At 35.9% G+C, this 21,663-nt stretch overlaps 1 protein-coding gene across 2 annotated transcripts in view; it reads right to left on the reverse strand.

Annotated features, from left to right (window-relative positions):
- Window positions 1-21,663, reverse strand: part of BBS7 (Bardet-Biedl syndrome 7) — a 44,008-nt gene that overhangs the window by 19,625 nt on the left and 2,720 nt on the right. For both annotated transcript variants that reach the window (XM_082462827.1, XM_082462826.1), the window contains exons 3-9: window positions 19,668-19,730; window positions 18,107-18,282; window positions 10,220-10,406; window positions 7,907-7,979; window positions 7,358-7,474; window positions 5,106-5,236; window positions 673-757 (exon numbers count right to left, since the gene is read on the reverse strand). In XM_082462827.1, coding sequence (XP_082318953.1) covers window positions 673-757; window positions 5,106-5,236; window positions 7,358-7,474; window positions 7,907-7,979; window positions 10,220-10,406; window positions 18,107-18,282; window positions 19,668-19,730 — 832 coding nt within the window. The remainder of the gene's footprint in view (window positions 1-672; window positions 758-5,105; window positions 5,237-7,357; window positions 7,475-7,906; window positions 7,980-10,219; window positions 10,407-18,106; window positions 18,283-19,667; window positions 19,731-21,663) is intronic.

Below are 21,663 nucleotides of genomic sequence, written 5' to 3' on the forward strand. Positions count from 1 at the left end.
ATACATGCCCCTGTGTCCACCAACATCAACCTCACTTAGTCTTGGACTTATTTCTTTTCAAAAAACAAGACAAAACAAAACGCAAAAGAAATCAAGCTAGAAGATATTCAAACCATAAAGAAATTACTTTGGATACCATTTTTGTTTTGCCTGAAATATTGTAATACTACGATTAAGGAAATCTTTCACTTCTTAATTTAAAGTTTTAGTTTTCAAGTATGGAATAAGTCAACACATTCTAGTAAATGCAAAAACTGGCTGATGAATAAAAGTTGTCTTTCAAAAATTATTTTCATGGGAAGTTAAACTCTCATATAACTATTGTGAGAATACAAAAATGACCTACTCAAAAGCAAGTTTTATAAGAAATGTACACAGTAACAAAACAAACTAAATTTCAGTAAATAATTCTTTTTAAACCAAAGGATAGCATTTAATTTTCAAAGATGCTAGAGATATACTAAGCACTTTTAAAAAGTATTATTCAAATATTAACTGTTTTATAAATCAATACACCTACTCCTTCCTTATTTTTTAACCATTAAAGATTTTAATGCTGTAAGAGTGACTTACTAATAAACATTTTAAAAAGTAATCATCAAAAGCAATTTATTAAGTTTATATTTTTTATTATTGATTCTTTCTTCAACTAGCTATTACCATTTACCTTACCTGAATATGTGGATACCACGATTTCATCGTAGCCATCTTTCCCTACACAACCACCCTGGATAGATGTGACACTCTCAGACAATGTCTAAAATAAATTTAAGATCAAGCACGTCATCAATAAAATTTCACAGATATGTGAAATAATAAGCCACAAAACTTATTTTCTTGTCTCCCAACATTCAACATATATTTATTGAATACTTATTATGTGTAGACACTGAGATTGGAAAGGTGAAAATCCTGCACAAATGGCTGAAAATTCCAGTGCTTTTTAATTTGGGGAAAGAAGATTGAAAATGATTCATATATTTGTGTGTACCACTCAGCTACAGTAGTCATCTAATGAGCAAAATCATTTATTTATATAAAGAAATAAGTTTTTTTAAAAAAATGACGTAAGTGGGAATTCCCTGGAAGTCCAGTGGTTAGGACTCCATGCTTCCACTGCAGGGGGCCCGGGTTCCAATCCTTGTTGGGAAACTAGGATCCCACAAGCCACGTGGCCAAAAAAAAAAAAAAATTACACAAGCAAAACTCTCAATACATTTAGTTTATTATCTGAATTCCACAGACCACCTCTCACGTGTTTTCTCCAAATAGTTTTTTAGAAGAATAAAGAAGATGGTAGCTTACATGGAACCTTTAGACAATTTGCTACTATGGAGAGAAACCAAGTTTTTCACATGGTTCAGGGTTTATATCTCTTTTAAGCAATACTTCCCAAACTTGTCTGACAATAATCACTTGGGTGAGTCAACTAGGAATCTGTATTTTTAACAAGCACTCTAGTTCAGTGGCTTTCAGGCTATTTGAAAAGCAAGCAATAAGTTTCATATTGCAAGCTGGTATAATTCACACATGAACATATACAACAACAGATATAACTTAAAAGGTTTTTGTTATATTCTGATATATTCTAATCTATTATCTTTCATTTAAAAAAAAATGTGTTGGCAACCCATCAATGGGTTTGACCAGTAGCTCTGCCAGGTAATTATTACCAGGCAAGGCCCAGAACCATTGTCCTAAAGGAGAAGGTAGAGGGAATGGACACCAGCATTAAAAATGATAGTTCTCTTCATCCTCCCTGTAGGAGGCAAACCTCTGAGCTATTCTGCAAATCAGGCTATCTTAGCTGTTCCTGAGCTAATTACCTGAGAGATTCAAGTAACAAAGGTTTGATTATACATTTGCATGAAGTTAAGTTCATAGGTGCATTTTTTTTTTTTGGCCGCACTGCACATCTTGCAGGAATCTTAGCTCCCTGACTAGGGAGGGAACCCGTGCCCCCTGCAAGGGAAGTGCAGAGTCCTAACCACTGGACCACCAGGGAATTCCCCAATAGGTGCATTTTTAACAAGTGTCCCAGTGGATTTCATATACACTAGAATTCTTCAAACTTTTTTGTTCATGTTCTCGCTAAAGTTAATTCTGAAAAAACAAACAAACAAAACTGCATCCATCCCTGTGTACATTTTTAAACTGACTTTCAGATTTTCATCACCACTTTAAATAGTTACAAAGAATGTAATGTCTGGAAGTTTTAGAGATTTTAATTTTAAAATAAAACTGTCACATAATCACATCCCAATCATACCCAATGAACCTAAATATCAAGACAAATTTATATACACAATTGACTTAAAAGTGAAAAAACAAATCCTTCTTTCACAGCTGGAAATTTTACATTGTTCCCTGAACTTCTATTTTCACTCCACTTCCCCCACATATATTTATCTTAATGTAATGTACTCATATGCTTGAAATTCTTTTATACTTCTCTGCAACCAAGAAAAAAGAAACAGAATTTTTTTATCTTCTGTGATTAAAAAGCTCTAAGCATTAGAAATTTCTATTGTCCTAATTATTAGTATTTCACAATTGATCAACAAATATATGTTTTATATTTTTAAATAATAACTAACCACTAAAACAAAATTCTATAGGAAATGTATCTCATGAGACGAATGGGACATTTTTTCCTTCTAAATTATTCATGTATCACAAATGAGTATTACTTATATATTGATAGAATGAGACTGAGTTCAACATCAGTCCTATTCCTTTTTTTCATTTTCATAGATAGAAGCACTAATCGAGCTTAGTCCCATACAGATACTGATGAGACTAAAAGAAATTTTGTTGTAGAAAGTTCACTCTAGGGGCTTCCCTGGTGGTGCAGTGTTTGAGAGTCTGCCTGCCAATGCAGGGGACACGGGTTCGAGCCCTGGTCTGGGAAGATCCCACATGCCACGGAGCAACTGGGCTCGTGAGCCACGATTACTGAGCCTGCGCGTCTGGAGCCTGTGCTCCGCAACGAGAGGCCGCGATAGTGAGAGGCCCGCGCACCGCGATGAAGAGTGGCCCCCGCTTGCCACAACTAGAGAAAGCCCTCGCACAGAAACGAAGACCCAACACAGCCATAAATAAATAAATAAATAAATTTAAAAAATAATCTGTTTAAAAAAAATAAAGAAGAAATGGGAGGAGGACTCATGGGGTAGAAACAGAATTTAAAAAAAAAAAAAGTTCACTCTATTGTTTAAATATCTTCCAAGTCACATACCTAAAATCATCTGATCTACCACTAAAAATGTTTAATGATGTATCATCTGACACCTTGATTAGGTCCTCCTTCTATTTATTGAAAGCAAAACACTGGAAACCAGCTGACTACAGAAGAATGTTTTACCGAGTCAATAGAGTCACACACATTCTCACTTTCTGAGTGGTTTATTGAGTGACTATTAATTATAACTTACTCTTTCACTCACTTAGAAGTACCTTATTTAACCTAATGTACTCAGAAAAAGTTACAAAAATTAAAAAACTGTTAATTTCTACATGTTTTTTGCCAATACAACATTTTAATGAAATTCATTTATCTTATGTACTTCAAGTACCTTTTTATAAAAGTCTTGGAGTTGTAGATTTAGTTAATTCAACTTACACCTTAAAAAAAACAGTCATAGAACCATAACACAGGAGATCCTAGACAACATAGTATAGACATGTTTTATGTAAGTAACAACATGGAATGCCAATTAGGGGAACTCACAAGAATAGACCTTGGTCACTGATCAAAATATTGGTGAATAAATATATATTTATAAGTTTAAATTAAAATGTGATGTTTAAGGTATGTACATATTGTCTTTTTATGATCTGCTCCTTAACTTTTTTGATTAACCAACCATCAGTCCAGACTATGTCAGATAAGAGGACTTCTCCTGATTAGGAAAACAATAAAGAGAGTGACGTCATGAATCAAGATGAGGCAGCATATTCGCAGCCTTAACACAACATGGAAGCAGTACCTCTATCATCAGACAAACAGAAGAAAGATTGGGAAGACAGGAATTCTTAGTGCCACACGTGGCAGAGGGGAGACATGCTATGTCATTACTGGGGTTCGGAATAGAAGTCAAAGAGGAAACTTGGGGTCTAAATGGGAAAGTTTCTCAGGGGTTGATGAGAAAAAAATGGGAGATCACCAACACAGGATTATTATGTACTTTTAAGCCTAAACTATTATTTGCATCATTAGCAAGGTAACTTTTTGCACCAAAGAAAGATGAACAAGTACAAAATAAATCCAGAAAATAAGTTGTATAATGTTTTTATCCCCATATTATCTATATAATAATATACTTTATCTATGTATCAAAATATCTGTTATTTACTGATATGCAATTGAAGTAGGTACTGGGAGAACTTTTACCACTATTAGAGAAATTAGACAAAGAAAGAAAAGTTCATACTGAATTGTGGATTTTTGCTGCTGTTGTTAAACAGCCTCAATACATCATGCATGAGGCAGGATGGGGAAACCCTGGACAGGAGAACACCACTTTATGAAAATGCAAGATTCAGTTTATGCCAGAATGCTTCTCCATGTGACTCTGCACCTTGGGATAAACAAGCTTAATTACACTTAAAATTTGTGAACTAAAAATTACTCTTATCTAGTATTTCTTCTCATACTGTGGATCTTGGGTGGTGAAAAGTGAAATTGCTACTTTTCCCTCTCTGCTTAAGGATATTTTTGATATTGTCTTAACAATACGAAGTTTATTCCTAAAACCTTATTACTTTAAAACAACACAATCTCATTTATGCTACCTAAACATATAAATGTTACTCCTGTAATCTATTATGCATTATAGAAACTAAGGTAATACATTTAATAATTTGGATATACAGTATTTAGAAATCAAGTAAAAAAGTAATTTATTGTTCAGCTTGAGGGCAATAGTCATTTATTCAAACATAAGAGTAGTCTAGAGAAGATTTTGATAATATCAAAGCAGAGATATTTTAAGCCAAAAACAAGATTTTAATATATTTCCTTTAATAAAACACAAACTGTCAGTCATCTCTATAATTGTTTGATGAATAATAAGCATATATAGTCTTTATAAAAGTGAACTTACCTGATCAAATCGTAGAACAGGCTCATTTGCATTATCAAAACTATACACTTCCACCATTCCATCATCTCTTCCAACAAGTAAATCTTTAACCCCATCACCCACAATGTCAAAGCTGTCAATACACAAAATACCTTTAAAAAGGTAAGTGATAAGTTATCAATAAAATTGATATTATAGTAAAAAATATACCAAGTATGAATGAAAAAATATATATATCAAATCAGAGTATGAAAAAAAAAACCAGGGTAAATTAAAACAACTATAGGGCTTCCCTGGTGGCGCAGTGGTTAAGAATCCACCTGCTGATGCAGGGGACATGGGTTTGAGTCCTGGGCCAGGAAGATCCCACGTGCTGCAAAGCAACTAAGCCCAGGCGCCACGACTACTGAGCCTGTGCTCTAGAGCCCGTGTGCCACAACTACAGAGCCCACATGCTACAACTACTGAAGCCTGTGCGCCTAGAGCCCGTGCGCCACAAGAGAAGCCACAACAATGAGAAGCCCACGCACCGCAACAAAGAGTAGCCTCCGCTCGCCACAACTAGAGAAAGCCTGCGTGCAGCAACAAAGACCCAACACAGGCAAATATAAAAAAATAAATAAATAAATAAATAAAAATTAAAAAAACAAAACAAAACAGAACTATAACAATAACTTCCCAATTGAACTCCATGCCTCTAATTTTGACCTGCTTCCCTGCAAACCCACTCTACACGGAGTGTTTTTGTTTTAGTTTGGTAAATTAGACCACATCATACCCCCACTTACAATTTTCCAATGACTTCCCACTACAGTTAGATTAAAATTCAAACCCCTTTACCAAGGCTCATGAGGACTTACGTGATTTGGCCTTACCCTACCTCCGTGACTTCATCTCATGCCATATGAATATATTTAGCCACATTGGTCTTCCTTCTTCTCCTCAAATGAATCGAGTTTACCTCTGCCTCAAGTCCTCTGCCTTTATTTTTTCCTCTTCCTGGACATTCTTTTCCCTTAAATCTTTTACATTGTTAACACATTTTCTTGTCAATCAGATCTCATGCTGTACTTATAAATAGCCATCCAAACCTACCAAGTCAGATATAAATTCCCCTTAGAAAGGTATAAATTCCTTAGAAAAAAGGAATATTCCCTGACCCGACTGCACTTCTTTGCCTCACACCAAGTACTCCCAGATTCCAATTAATTCCCTACAGCAAAAAATGAAAAATGGGGCTTCCCTGGTGGCGCAGTGGCTGGGGATCTGCCTGCCAATGCAGGGGTCACGGGTTCAAGCCCTGGTCTGGGAAGATCCTACATGCCGCGGAGCGGCTGGGCCCGTGAGCCACAATTACTGAGCCTGCGCATCTGGAGCCTGTGCTTCGCAACGAGAGAGGCCGCGATGGTGAGGGGCCCGTGCACCACGATGAAGAGTGGCCCCCGCTTGCCACAACTAGAGAAAGCCCTCCCACAGAAATGAAGACCCAACACAGCCATAAATAAATAAATAAATAAATACCTTTCATCCTTTAAAAAAAAAAACGAAAAATGGATTTGAGCATAGATTAATGTCATAGATAGACATTAGTCCATAAAAGCCTATCCATCCCAATTTACTATTAGCATATCTTACTTTAAAAATTATGGCAAAAGTATGATAGACCTGCTAAATAAACAAACAGCAAATAAACCTGAGGCAGCTCTGTAAATTGCTAAGTCTGCTATACATTATGAATAAATAAAACAGAATGAACTATATAATGTAGGTTGACCTATTTATCTATCTATTGAACCCACGCCCTTGGAAGTGAAAGCAGAGTCCTAACCACTGAATCACCAGGGAATTCCCAGTATATTTTATTTAATAATCACTGAAATTCAGAATCTGAATTATATCAAAAACATACCCCCCGACTTCCCTGGTGGTGCAGTGGTTAAGAATCCGCCTGCCAATGCAGGGGATACGGGTTTGAGCCCTGGTCCGGGAAGATGCCACATGCCACGGAGCAACTAAGCCCGTGTGCCACAACTACTGAGCCTGCACTCTAGAGCCCATGAGCCACTATTACTGAGCCCACGTGCCACAACTACTGAAGCCCGCGCACCTAGAGACCGCGCTCCGCAACAAGAGAAGGCACCACAATGAGAAGCCCGCGCACCGCAACAAAGAATAGCCCCTGCTCGCCGCAACTAGAGAAAGCCCACGTGCAGCAATGAAGACCCAATGCAGCCATAAATAAATAAATTAATTAATTAATTAAAAAAAAATACCTCCCCTCTTCTTCTCATTTCGAATTTCCCACTTGTGTATTGGTTTGGATGTAGTGATCTGAATAAGCCCAAGTTTTCCATCTGACGTTCCATACAAAAGGTCTTCTCCAGAGTCACCTAGTTATATTTAAAGTCAACATATTATATTTACCCCACAACTCACACTATTTCTTTAAAATTGAAATATTTTCATATGCATTGTCTTTCATGTAAAAATCTCATATAAAATATTATAAAAAAGACAGATTTTAATTAATTTACTTAATTTAGAAGGATGGTTATACATTCACAGAATTTATAACCGTAAGAGATAAGATCTTTCCTCGTCAACTAATTTTAAGATGAGGAAACTAAAAAATTAAAGTTCAATAACACATTACTGTTAGCTACTGGCAAGTTAGAAGACAACTGTCTCTATTCCAGTTCATGTTCTTCCTACAATTTCCCATTTTCACTTAATATATAGTTAAATGATTAAAAAACCTGAAATATCTAAACTTAACGTAACTCACTCCCTTATTTGATTGTCAAAAATAAAGCTCTGATTACCGCCATTTCCATTATGTAGGGCTAAAACAGTAGGTGGGCCAGGAACTTCAATTTCATACATCACATCAGATCCCTGAAGGAGAACAAGTATTTTAAAACTAAAACAAAAGACAAATTTAAAGTAATAGAGGTATTCATAGATAATATCAATATTCATATAAAGAACCCTGGAATAAAACTACTGAAAAATACTAGATTGTGAATATTAACTTCTATTTGTTAGCAATTCTGCACATGTCGACTCATTTTATAATAAAAATATACACATATAAAATATAAAGAGTGAGGAAATAAATATTTCAAATATTCTCCACTTTGAATACTTTTCACTTTAGGTACTTTGTTTGCCTGAAAACTTGACACTGGTAAATTTCCCTGTCAAAACTTTCCAGGAACAAGTTGTTTCTTCTGTCCTGTCTAACTCAAGGGCTTTAACTTAGAGCACATTCAAACAGACTCAAAGTTACTTCCTAAGGAAAATTCTGGCCTTGTCTTTGGATATTTCCAAAACCCACTCGAGTAAGAGGCAGAATGACCTGCTATTTAGATAAGAAAACAGCTAAATCCTTTTATTTGTCTTTTTTTCAATTTTGTCACTTATAATGCATAGTATTTGTGAATAGTATTTGTGAAGCTGTTAAAGAATGAGGTAGAAGTATTAAATTCACATAGAAAAAATATGATAAATCACTCAATGAAAAAACATTGGCAAAATTACAGTAAATCTGGTATACCATTATTGTTTAAAAATTTTAAATATATATAGAATATATAAGAGCCATATGCTTTATATTTTATTTAAAAAAACATTAAAAATTCACAGATATCTATATGTAACTATATAAACACAAAAGAATACACACAAAACTCTAAAAAGGCTACCTTTGGGGTAACGGATTGCCTACAAAGGCAGAGGGGGAGTAGGGGAAAAGTGTGCAGGGCAGAGAAAAGACTTCAACTTTTTACTTTCCACAAAACCTTAGTGATTTTTTTTTTTTACAATTAGCATATGGATCTCTTGTTAAACAAAGCAGAATCCTAGAATTCAGCCAGATCAATTTCTAAACGGGTGTGAGCCAACTTGTTAAAAGCCTTATTCAAACAACTCATATTTGGGAGCATAGGCTGGGGGAGAAATTAATCATTCATGCCCCTAGAGTGAACCTTGAACATTACTTTAATTCCCCATAGAGAAAAAAAAAAAAAGAACTTCATAGAACCACTGGATTTCATCTTCTATAAAAGGGCTGGTGCCAAGACAGGCCATCTAACTATGAAATTCCAAAGAGTGAGATAGCCTTTGGTGGCACAGAATAAACAGCTAGACTTTTTGTTCAATTGCACTATCATCCTAAATTTTGATCCAATTAATCCACTTGTTATATGTTATTTACATCTAAACTTTGTTTTATGGGTCCTGGGGTGTGTGTGTGTGTATGTGTGAGAGAGAGAGAGACAGAGACAGAGAGAGACAGAGAGAGAGACAGAGAGACAGAGACAGAGAGACAGAGACAGAGACGGAGAGAGAGAAAGAGAGAGAGGGTACGTCTTTTTTATTGAAAGTCACTTTTGGAATTCCCTGCTGGTCCAGTGGTTAGGACTCAGCGCTTTCACTGCCAAGGGTCTGGGTTCAATCCCTGGTCTGGGAACTAAGATCCCGCAAGCCGTGTGGCGCGGCCAAAAAAAAAAGTCACTTTCAAAAAGACAGTTGTAATTAGTACTACTAATAACAATGGCCTTAAGTAGTTGTTTTAGCCAATCATGGTTTTTAATAGAAATATAAAGACAGTAGATGCTTTTTCAAACATTTACTGAGTGCTTATTCTGTTTAACATACTGTCATAAATGCTGGGTAAATTCAAATGATACAACCCTGATCTCAACTCTCTCCTGTTAAAGCCTAACACCCTCTCCCCAACACAATTTCCTCCTTTAATTTGATTTTTTGGGAGAGGGGAGGGTGATGGAGGAAATAAAAAAAAAAAAAAAAAGGAAAAGCTAGGAAGGGTTCCCTGTAGCAAAGGCATTAGATTCTTACTGTACTAACTCAGATATTATGTGTGGGGAGAAAAGTGTCCTTTCTTCCATATATGCCTCTCTAAAAACTTGTCAAAGATTTCTACACATTTGCCTCAAGTAAAAAAAATAAAAATTAGTCTGTCAATTAAAATATTAAAAAAATTCTTCATGATATAATTTTAAGATACTTAAAGTGGTAGTAGTCACTAAAGTAATTTATCTCAAGTATACACTGTTCAGCAATAATTTTTTACCTAAAGTATGAAAAACTATAAAAATGCAAATAACAGCAACCTGTAAAACTCTGAGTACTCTGTCCTGGCAGGCCAACACTGGTATATCACGAAGTACTCTTTCCACTGGAAGGCAGATGACGTCATTGATTTTGTCTCCAGAAAGGTAATAATGTTGGTCTTTGCAGTCACAATAATGGTTATAGATGTAACTTGCACTGAGAAAAAGGTCTGAGCCAGATATGTGCCTGAGAATATAAAAAGTAATTTAAGATATCAACATTTAAAAAAATTAGCATAGGAAGCTCCTGAATTATTTTCAGAGATGAAAATAAAAGTTTATTATATACAGTTTACTATGATTTTATCACAGACTCAGAGGACACTTTTTGTTTTCATTTCTCCCACTTAATTTCTAGCCTTTTGGTAAAGCAATGATTTTGAAAGCTGAAAATGAGGTTCTACAGGCCTCAGGCTTCTCAAAAATTGAGCTCAGAAAAACTGAAAACAAAGACAAGATAATGGTAATATTAATTGTCTATATCTGAAGACAATTAATAAATTAAAAAGTAACTTTTTTGAATGTGTACTATGTGCCAAGCACTGTCCTAAGTGACTTACATGTATTAGTTCAATCCTCATAACTCTATAAACTAGGGACCATTATCATCCCTTAAGGAGAGTAATAAAATGTTAAGTAACTTGCATAAAGGCACAGAACTAGTAGACAGTAGATTGGACTGCAACTCAGTTTTTAACTCTACAGTGAGCTTTCTTACTACCACACTGAATAGAATAAGGCTATTTGAACTGAATCTACTTGAAACTAAATAACAAACAGTGGAAAAAATGACTTCATTAGAATTTTAACTTGAGAAAAGAAATAATAAGCTCATTTCAAATTATACTTAACAAAATTTAGATAAAGAATCACAACTATGTTATAATTCTTAGAATGAATCAAGTTTTCACTGGGGTGCTAACATTTTCGACAAAAACTATATACTAGTATATTATCTTCACTTCTAGATAGCTATCACCACGTGATCATAAAGAGGGTATTTATTTGACGGTTTCACCTATTTTTCCACATCTCCTCTAAGGTCTATTTAAAAAATTTTTTGATACTAAAATTATTCCATATCCTATAATGATCTTCATTGATTTTCTCTTCTTCAATTATTCTTCAAATGGATTCACTTTGTGGCTCTGCATACGATTTCAGAAGTTCTCTTAATAGAGGGCAGACAGCAAAAGCAAGAAGAACTACAATTCCGCAGCCTGTGGAAGGAAAACCTCATTCATAGAAAGATAAACAAGATGAAAAGGCAGAGACCTATGTACCAGATGAAGGAACAAGAAAAACCCCAGAAAAACAACTAAATGGAGTGGAGATAGGCAACCTTCCAGAAAAAGAATTCAGAATAATGATAGTGAAGATGATCCAGGACCTCGGAAAAAGAATGGAGGCAAAGATCGAGAAGATGAAAGAAATGTTTAACAAAGACCTAGAAGGATTAAAGAACAAACAAACAGAGATGAACAATACAATAACTGAAATGAAAACTACACTAGAAGGAATCAACAGAAGAATAACTGAGGCAGAAGAACGGATAAGTGACCTGGAAGACAGAATGGTGGAATTCACTGCTGCAGAACAGAATAAAGAAAAAAGAATGAAAAGAAATGAAGACAGCCTAAGAGACCTCTGGGACAACATTAAACGTAACAACATCCACATTATAGGGGTCCCAGAAGGAGAAGAGAGAGAGAAAGGACCCGAGAAAATATTTGAAGAGATTATAGTCGAAAACTTCCCTAACATGGGAAAGGAAATAGCCACCCAAGTCCAGGAAGCACAGAGAGTCCCAGGCAGGATAAACCCAAGGAGAAATACGTTGAGACACACAGTAATCAAATTGGCAAAAACTAAAGAAAAAGAAAAATTATTGAAAGCAACAAGGAAAAAATGACAAATAACATACAAGGGAATTCCCATAAGGTTAACAGCTGATATCTCAGCAGAAGCTCTACAGGCCAGAACAGAGTGGCAAGATATATTTAAAGTGATGAAAGGGAAGAACCTACAACCAAGATTACTCTACCCAGCAAGGATCTCATTCAGGTTCGATGGAGAAATCAAAAGCTTTACAGACAAGCAAAAGCTAAGAGAATTCAGCACCACCAAACCAGCTCTACAACAAATGCTAAAAGAACTTCTCTAAGTGGGAAACACAAGAGAAGAAAAGGACCTACAAAAATAAACCCATGACAATTAAGAAAATGGTCATAGGAACATACATATCGATAATTACCTTAAACGTGAGTGGATTAAATGCTCCAACCAAAAGACACAGGCTCACTGAATGGATACAAAAACAAGACCCATATATACTGCCTATAAGAGACCCACTTCAGACCTAGGAACACATACAGACAAAGTGAGGGGATGGAAAAAGATATTCCATGCAAATGGAAATCAAAGGAAAGTTGGAGTAGCAATACTCATATCAGATAAAATAGACTTTTTAAAATAAAGAATGTTACAAGAGACAAGGAAGGACACTACATAATGATGAAGGGATTAATCCAAGAAGATATAACAATTATAAATATATATGCACCCAACATAGGAGCACCTCAATAGATAAGGCAACTGCTAACAGCTATAAGAGAGAAAATCAACAGTAACACAATAATAGTGGGGGACTTTAACACCTCACTTACACCAATAGACAGATCATCCACACAGAAAATTAATAAGGAAACACAAGCTTTAACTGACACAATAGACCAGATAGATTTAACTGATTTTTATAGGACATTCCATCCAAAAACAGCAGATTACACGTTCTCCTCAAGTGCACGCGGAACATTCTCCAGGATAGATCACATCTTGGGTCACAAATCAAGCCTCAGTAAATTTAAGAAAATTGAAATCATATCAAGCATCTTTTCCAACCACAACGCTATGAGATTAGAAGTCAATTACAGGAAAAAAAATGTAAAAAACACAAACACATGGAGGCTAAACAATACACTACTTAATAACCAAGAGATCACTGAAGAAATCAAAGAGGAAATCAAAAAATACCTAGAGACAAATGACGATGAAAACACGACGACCCAAAACCTATGGGATGCAGCAGACGCAGTTCTAAGAGGGAAGTTTATAGCTATAGAAGCCTACCTCAAGAAACAAGAAAAACCTCAAATAAACAATCTAACTTTACACCTAAAGGAGCTAGAGAAAGAAGAACAAACAAAACCCAAAGTTAGTAGAAGGAAAGAAATCATAAAGACCAGAGCAGAAATAAATGAAATAGAAACAAAGAAAACAATAGCAAAGATCAATAAAATTAAAAGCTGGTTCTTTGAGAAGATAATCAAAATTGATAAACCTTTAGCCAGACTCCTCAAGAAGAGGGAGAGGACTCAAATCAATAAAATTAGAAATGAAAAAGGAGAAGTTACAATGGACACCACAGAAATACAAAGCATCATAAGAGACTACTACAAACAACTCTATGCCAATAAAATGGACAACTTGGAAGAAATGGACAAATCCTTAGAAAGGTATAACCTTCCAACACTGAACCAGGAAGAAATAGAAAATATGAACAGAACAATCACAAGTAATGAAATTGAAATTGTGATTAAAAATCTTCCAACAAACAAAAGTCCAGGACCAGATGGCTTCACAGGTGAATTCTATCAAACATTTAGAGAAGAGCTAACACTCATCCTTCTCAAACTCTTCCAAAAAATTGCAGAGGAAGGAACACTCCCAAATTCATTCTATGAGGCCACCATCACCCTGATACCAAAACCAAAGATACTACAAAAAAAGAAAATTACAGACCAATATTACTGATGAATATAGTGCAAAAATCCTCAACAAATTACTAGTAAACAGAATCCAACAACACATTAAAAGGATCATACACCATGATCAAGTGGAAGTTATCCCAGGGATGCAAGGATTCTTCAATATATGCAAATCAATCAATGTGATACACCATATTAACAAATTGAAGGAGAAAAACCAAATGATCAAAAAAAAAAAAAACCATATGATCATCTCAATAGATGCAGAAAAAGCTTTTGACAAAATTCAACATCCATTTATGACAAAAACTCTCCAGAAAGTGGGCATAGAGGGAACTTACCTCAACATAATAAACGCCATAAATGACAAACCCACAGCAAACATCATTCTCAATGGTGAAAAACTGAAAGCATTTCCTCTAAGATCAGGAACAAGACAAGGATGGCCACTCTTGCCACTATTATTCAACACAGTTTTGGCAGTCCCAGCCATGGCAATCAGAGAAGAAAAAGAAATAAAAGGAATACAAATTGGAAAAGAAGAAGTAAAACTGTCACTGTTTGCGGATGACATGATACTATACATAGAGAAACCTAAAGATGCCACCAGAAAACTACCAGAGCTAATCAATGAATTTGGTAAAGTTGCAGGATACAAAATTGATGCACAGAAATCTCTTGCATTCCTATACACTAACAACAAAAGATCAGAAGGAGAAGTTAAGGAAACAATCCCATTCACCATTGCAACAAAAAGAATAAAATACCTAGGAATAAAGCTACCTAAGGAGGTAAAAGACCTGTATGCAGAGAAGTATAAGACACTGATGAAAGAAATTAAAGATGATACCAACAGATGGAGAGATACACCATGTTCATGGATTGGAAGAATCAATATTGTGAAAATGACTATACTACCCAGGGCAAACTACAGATTCAATGTAATCCCTATCAAATTACCAGTGGCATTTTTTACAGAAATAGAACAAAAAATTTTTAAATGTGTATGGAGACACAAAAGACCCCGAATAGCCAAAGCATTTTGAGGGAAAAAAACGGACCTGGAGGAATCAGACTCCCTGACTTCAGACTATACTACAAAGCTACAGTAATCAAGACAATGTGGTACTGGCACAAAAACAGACACATAGGTCAACGGAACAGGATAGAAAGTCCAGAGATAAACCCACACACCTATGGTCAACTAATCTATGACAAAGGAGGCAAGGATATACAATGTAGAAAAGACAGTCTCTTCAATAAGTGGTGCTGGGAAAACTGGACAGCTACATGTAAAAGAATGAAATTAGAACACTCCCTAATGCCATACACAAAAATAAACTCAAAATGGATTAGAGACCTAAATGTAAGACCGGATGCTATAAAACTCTTAGAGGAGGGCTTCCCTGGTGGCGCAGTGGTTGAGAATCTGCCTGCCAATGCAGGGAACACGGGTTCGAGCCCTGGTCTGGGAAGATCCCACATGCCGTGGAGCAACTAGGCCCGTGAGCCACAACTACTGAGCTTGCACGTCTGGAGCCTGTGCTCCGCAACAAGAGAGGCCGTGACAGTGAGAGGCCCGCGCACCGCGATGAAGAGTGGCCCCCACTTGCCGCAACTAGAGAAAGCCTTCGCACAGAAACAAAGACCAAACACACCCAAAAATATAAATATAAATAATAAAGGCCTCGGAAAGCAGAGATTCTCCTAAATTAAAAAAAAAAAAAAAAACTCTTAGAGGAAAACATAAGAAGAACACTCTTTGACATAAATCACAGCAAGATCTTTTTTGATCCACCTCCTAGAGTAATGGAAATAAAAACGAAAACAAACAAATGGGACCTAATAAAACTTAAAAGCTTTTGCAAAGCAAACTACAAACAAGACAAAACGACAACCCTCAGAATGGGAGAAAATATTTGCACATGAATCAATGGACAAAGGATTAATCTCCAAAATATATAAACAGCTCATGCAGCTCAATATTAAAAAAACAAACAACCCAATCCAAAAATGGGCAGAAGACCTAAGTAGACATTTCTCCAAAGAAGACATACAGATGGCCAAGAAGCACATGAAAAGCTGCTCAACATCACTAATTATTATAGAAATGCAAATCAAAACTACAATGAGCTATCACCTCACACCAGTTAGAATGGGCATCATCAGAAAATCTACAAAAAACAAATGCTGGAGAGGGTGTGGAGAAAAGGGAACCCTCTTGCACTGTTGGTGGGAATGTAAATTGATACAGCCACTATGGAGAACAGTATGGAGGTTCCTTAAAAAACTAAAAATAGAATTACCATATGACCCAGCAATCCCACTACTGGGCATATACCCAGAGAAAACCATAATTCAAAGAGACACATGCACCCCAATGTTCATTGCAGCACTATTTACAATAGCCAGGTCATGGAAGCAACCTAAATGCCCATCAGCAGATGAATGGATAAAGAAGATGTGGTACATATATACAACGGAATATTACTCAGCCATAAAAAGGAACGAAATTGGGTCATTTGTAGAGAGGTGGATGGATCTAGAGACTGTCATACAGAGTGTAGTAAGTCAGAAAGAGAAAAACAAATATCGTATATTAACGCATATATGTGGAACCTAGAAAAATGGTACAGATGAACCGGTTTGCAGGGCAGAAATAGAGATACAGATGTAGGGAACAAACGTATGGATACCAAGGGGGAAAAGTAGCGGGGGGCTGGTGGTGGTGGGATGAATTGGGTTTGACGTATATACACTAATATGTATAAAATAGATAATAAGAACCTGCTGTTTAAAATAAATAAATAAATGAAAAGTTCTCTTAATATAATTTTTATCAACTTAGTGAAATTCTAAATCTCTTATAAGATTTGAAATTTCATTTTCAAATCCATCTGCATTATAAGCAGGGAAGGATTAATGAGTGGTCATCAATTTTATAAGTGGTCAGTTTTCTTACTGAATATTGTCAAGTTATAATCTTGTTTTCCCACGCAACCTTATCAATGTGGAGATTCAGATAATAAATTTTCAAAAACTGAGTAAAGAACCTTTCCATCCTACCTCTGCCACTCCAGTAAAAACATTTAAGAAACTAGCTAAAGAGACTATTGGCTGGGAAACTCCTTAGCTTCCTCATACCTCAACCCATATACCTTTCTGAATGTGGAGGTATGCTAATAATTAGCTACTTTTGTTTTAGTATTTCACAATTATCACTGGCCATGTCTATCTAGAAAAGCATTTCAAAAGAACAATATTCTTATTAAGCCACTGAAATTACTTCCATTTGCCACTGTTTAATTCTTATCTAATCTCACCAAACCTAAGTTTTATAGCCCAGACATCAGGACACGTGCTGTGCATTATACAGAATTACATAGCAGAGCTATACATTAATAGAACTCTGGATCAGTAGTTTCCAAACCAAGGTCTGGCTGCTTATATAACATGGCTGCATAGGATTCAAATGAAAAACTGTTCTTTTAACCTACTCCTAATAATTCTGATTCTGCAGGTATGAGGTAGGACAAGGAATCTATTGTTTAAAGCTTCCAAGGGATGCTCCTAAGTAGCAGGTTTCAAGAACAGTGGATTAGATAAACTTTAAAGCCTCTTCCAGTTTTCCATGATTCAAAAACTAAAATTTTAATTGCAAAATTTCACATAACAGGAAGCCATTAAGGAAGTTATTTTTCTCTTAGAGTCTTACCTGACTCACCTGAAATTATACCTTTTTGGTAGTCATTAACTTTGATGGCCAGCCTTTTAACAAAATGATGCTACCTCAAAATCAGAACTACCAGAGACAGCAAAGCAACAGGAACCTAAATATCTGGAGATTTTCTTTCACTTCTTTTATACTTTGATGATGAATCGTAACTGAACTAATTAGTCAAAAATGAAGCTATAAATACTATAAATGTCTTAAAAAGATAAGATTTCAACACCCAATTGATTCTGTATTGACTCCAGGTCAAATTTAATTTCCAACTAATAAAGTGTCTTTAATTATTTCCCAGATAACCTACTAAGATGTGATACTTAATCTGATGTCTGTCACCTATCCAAAATATTGTAAATGGATATGTAAAAATAAAAAAGAGAATAAACATACATAGCTTTAATGCTTTCAGTGAGGTTTGTTTCAAAAGAGAGAAACTGTTTTCCTCTCTTTGTGAAGCCTCTGATTTCAGATCCTGCAGCAATAAAAATTTTCTCCTGGGGCGTGTTAAGAACCCCTCCTAGTTCCAATCTTGCAATCTTCTGCCCAGGTAAAGTCTTGAAGACTGTCTGCAAAAATCATTGAGGAAAAAATTAAGTACACAAATTTATTCCACGTATTTTCTTTTACCATAAAAAATGCTGTGATTTTAAACTTACAAAATATTATAGTTCTAAATAGGAACACCTTTAGATACAAATGTATCCAGTGGTCTTCTGGGTTTTTTGCTAAATATCTTCAAACTTTGCAACGTTTATTCCCACACACGTTGCATTTCAATGACATCATTAAAATCTAAACTCTTGCACCTCCAAGCAGCGTTCGCTAAGCAGCAGCATTAGCGTCACTTACCTTATTAGAAATGCAGACTCTCAGGCCCAACCCCAGAGCTACTGAATGAGAATCTGCATTTTACCAAGATTACTCAGCTGGTTCCAGTGGACATGTTTTTATACCTTAATCATCTTTTTAAAACTAGTCTCTCCTGGTTCCCTTACAATTTTATAAATTTTAGTAGTATAAATAAAGGACTGTAGAATTTACTGAAAACCTGAGCATATAACTTCATATCTCTCTATTTAATTGGAAATATTTGCATCCTTAGTTTATTCCTCGTTATTTTCTATTTTATTATTGGCATCAGTTTCTTCCCTTCACCGTCAATGACTTATACACAGAGAATAAAATATCTGGAAGGATATATGAACAACGGAAACACTGAGTTTCTGATAGTTTCTACCCTCTTCATCTTTTTGCAAATTTCATATAATGTAGAATGAATATAAGAGTTCACATCTCAGACCCATCACTTGTAAACTATGATCTGGGAATATGATGATGTAAAACTCACTTCCTTGGTTAGGCTATATTAAGTGGCAAAGGTGATGCGATGGTCACGTCCATGTTACACTGTTATATAAGACTCCATCTTAGCAGACTGGACAGATTTCCCTGTTGGCCTGAAGAAGCAGTTCACCATGTTGTGAGAGGGCCTGTGAGAAGAGCGCATGGCAAGGAACTGTGGGGGGCCTCAGGATGCTGAAAGCAGGCCCTGGCTTACGGACAGCAATAAAGTGGGGACCTCAGTCCAACAACAGTAAAGAACTGGATTCTTCCAACAACTACATGGGCTTGGAACAGGACCCTGAGCTCCAGAAAGAAACAGAGCCCGGCTGTACCTGTGTTGCAGGCACATGAGGCCTCGAGCTTGGACTCCTGTCCCGTGAGATAATAAATGTGTTTCCTTTTAAGCCCCTAAATTTGAGGTAACTTGTTACACAGCATAAAAAACTAGTATATCACCCTAGGCTGTCAAAGATGTTTTACAAACGGCTAGCAAATGACTCTCATGCTGCCTGTAGCCTCATACTTCATATGACTACTTCCCTCAACCTATTTTTCATTATGCTTTAGAAAAAATTTTAATGTAGGAGTATTCAAAAGGTACACATACCACTGCTTCTCCCTTCTTCATGCCAAAGCACATAACTACTCCATCATGATCTCCAACAACCACCTGTAACAGATTGAAGAGAATCTAAAATTACTGTTATTATGCCCTACTAACTTATATGGGGAAAACAAGATTCTCAATATATAAATTATGATTTTAAAACTAGACATCAGAAAATCTAGTAAAGACATCCCCACAAAAAATATCCACCAAAGAATTGTAAGAAAGGGCCAAAGAGAAGGCTATGAAGAATTGTTATGGAAGTAGCTGGCTTTCTGTTCTGTTCCTACAAGGTAAACAGAACAAGAAAATAGAGACAGAAATGGCAAGGAGGCAATTTTTTTTTCCCCTTAACTGGAGCATAAGAACATTTTAAGATTAACTTTTAAAACATTATCAGGCACTTCCCTGGTGGCACAGTGGTTAAGAGTCCACCTGCGAATGACGGGGATACGGGTTTGAGCCCTGGTCCGGGAAGATCCCACATGTCATGGAGCAGCTAAGCCCATGCGCCACAACTACTGAGCATGAGCTCTAGAGCCTGCGAGCCACAACTACTGAGCCTGAGTGCCACAACTACTGAAGCCTGCGTGCCTAGAGCCCATGCTCTGCAACAAGAGAAGCCACCGCAATGAGAAGCCCACACACCACAGCGAAGAGTAGCCTCCACTCACCGCAACTAGAGAAAGCCTGCACGCAGCAACAAAGACCCAATGTAGCCAAAAATAAATAAATAAATTTATATATAAAAAAAAATTATCAAAATGAGGTTGTGACAGACCTAGTTGATATTTTTAAAACTTTTTATTTTTTATTTTTATTGACGTATAGTTGATTTACCTAATTAAACTTAAAAGCTTTTGCAAAGCAAAGGAAACCATCAAAAAAATGAAAAGACAACCTATCGAATGGGAGAAAATATTTGCAAATAATAAGACCAATAAGGGGTTAATATCCAAAATATGTAAGCAGCTCATACAACTTAACATAAAAAATAACAAACAACCTGATTAAAAAATGGGCAGAAGACCTGAACAGACATTTTTCCAAAGAGGAAATGCAGACGGCCAACAGGCACATGAAAAGATGCTCAACACCACTAATCATCAGGGAAAGCTAATCATCAGGGAAATGCAAATCAAAACCACAATGAGATATCACTTCACACCAGTCACAATGGCTATCATCAAAAAGAACACAAATAACAAATGTTGGCAAGGATGTGCAGAAAAGGGAGACCCTCATACACTGTTGGTGGGAATGTAAATTGGTGCAGCCACAGAGGAGAACAGTAAGGAGGCTCCTCGAACAACTAAAAATAGAACTACCATATGACCCAGCAATGCCACTCCTGGGTATATATCCAAAAAAAAACAAAACCATGAATTCCAAAAGATACATGCACCCTAATGTTCACAGCAGCATTACTTACAATTGCCAAGATATGGAAGGAACCTAAGCATCCGTCAACAGATGATGGATAAAGAATACTACTCAGCCATAAAAAAGAATGAAATTTTGCCTTTTGCAACAACATGGATGGACTTGGAGGGCATTATGCTAAGTGAAATAAGTCAGACAGAGAAAGACAAACTGTATGATAACATTTGTATGTGGAATCTAAAAAATACAACAAACTAGTGAATATTAAAAAAAAAAAAGTAGCAGACTCACAGATACAGAAAACAAACTACCAGTGGTTACCAGTGGGGAGAGGGAAGGAGGAGGGGCAACACAGGAGTAGGAGATTAAAAGATACAAACTACTATGTACAAAATAAGCTACAAGGATATACAGTATAACACAGGGAATATAGCCAATATTTTATAATAACTGTAAATGGAATATAACCTTGAAAAAGTATGAATCACCTGTAATTATTGTACACCTGTAACATATAATATTGTACACCAACTATATTTCAATAAAAAATAAATAAAATAATAAAATGACCTTTTAAAAAAAAAAGTGTAGAAGAGTCCTGAGACCAGAAAGT

The sequence above is a fragment of the Balaenoptera physalus genome (genome assembly GCF_965194825.1).
Source record: "Balaenoptera physalus genome assembly, chromosome: 5".
NCBI lineage: Eukaryota > Metazoa > Chordata > Mammalia > Artiodactyla > Balaenopteridae > Balaenoptera > Balaenoptera physalus.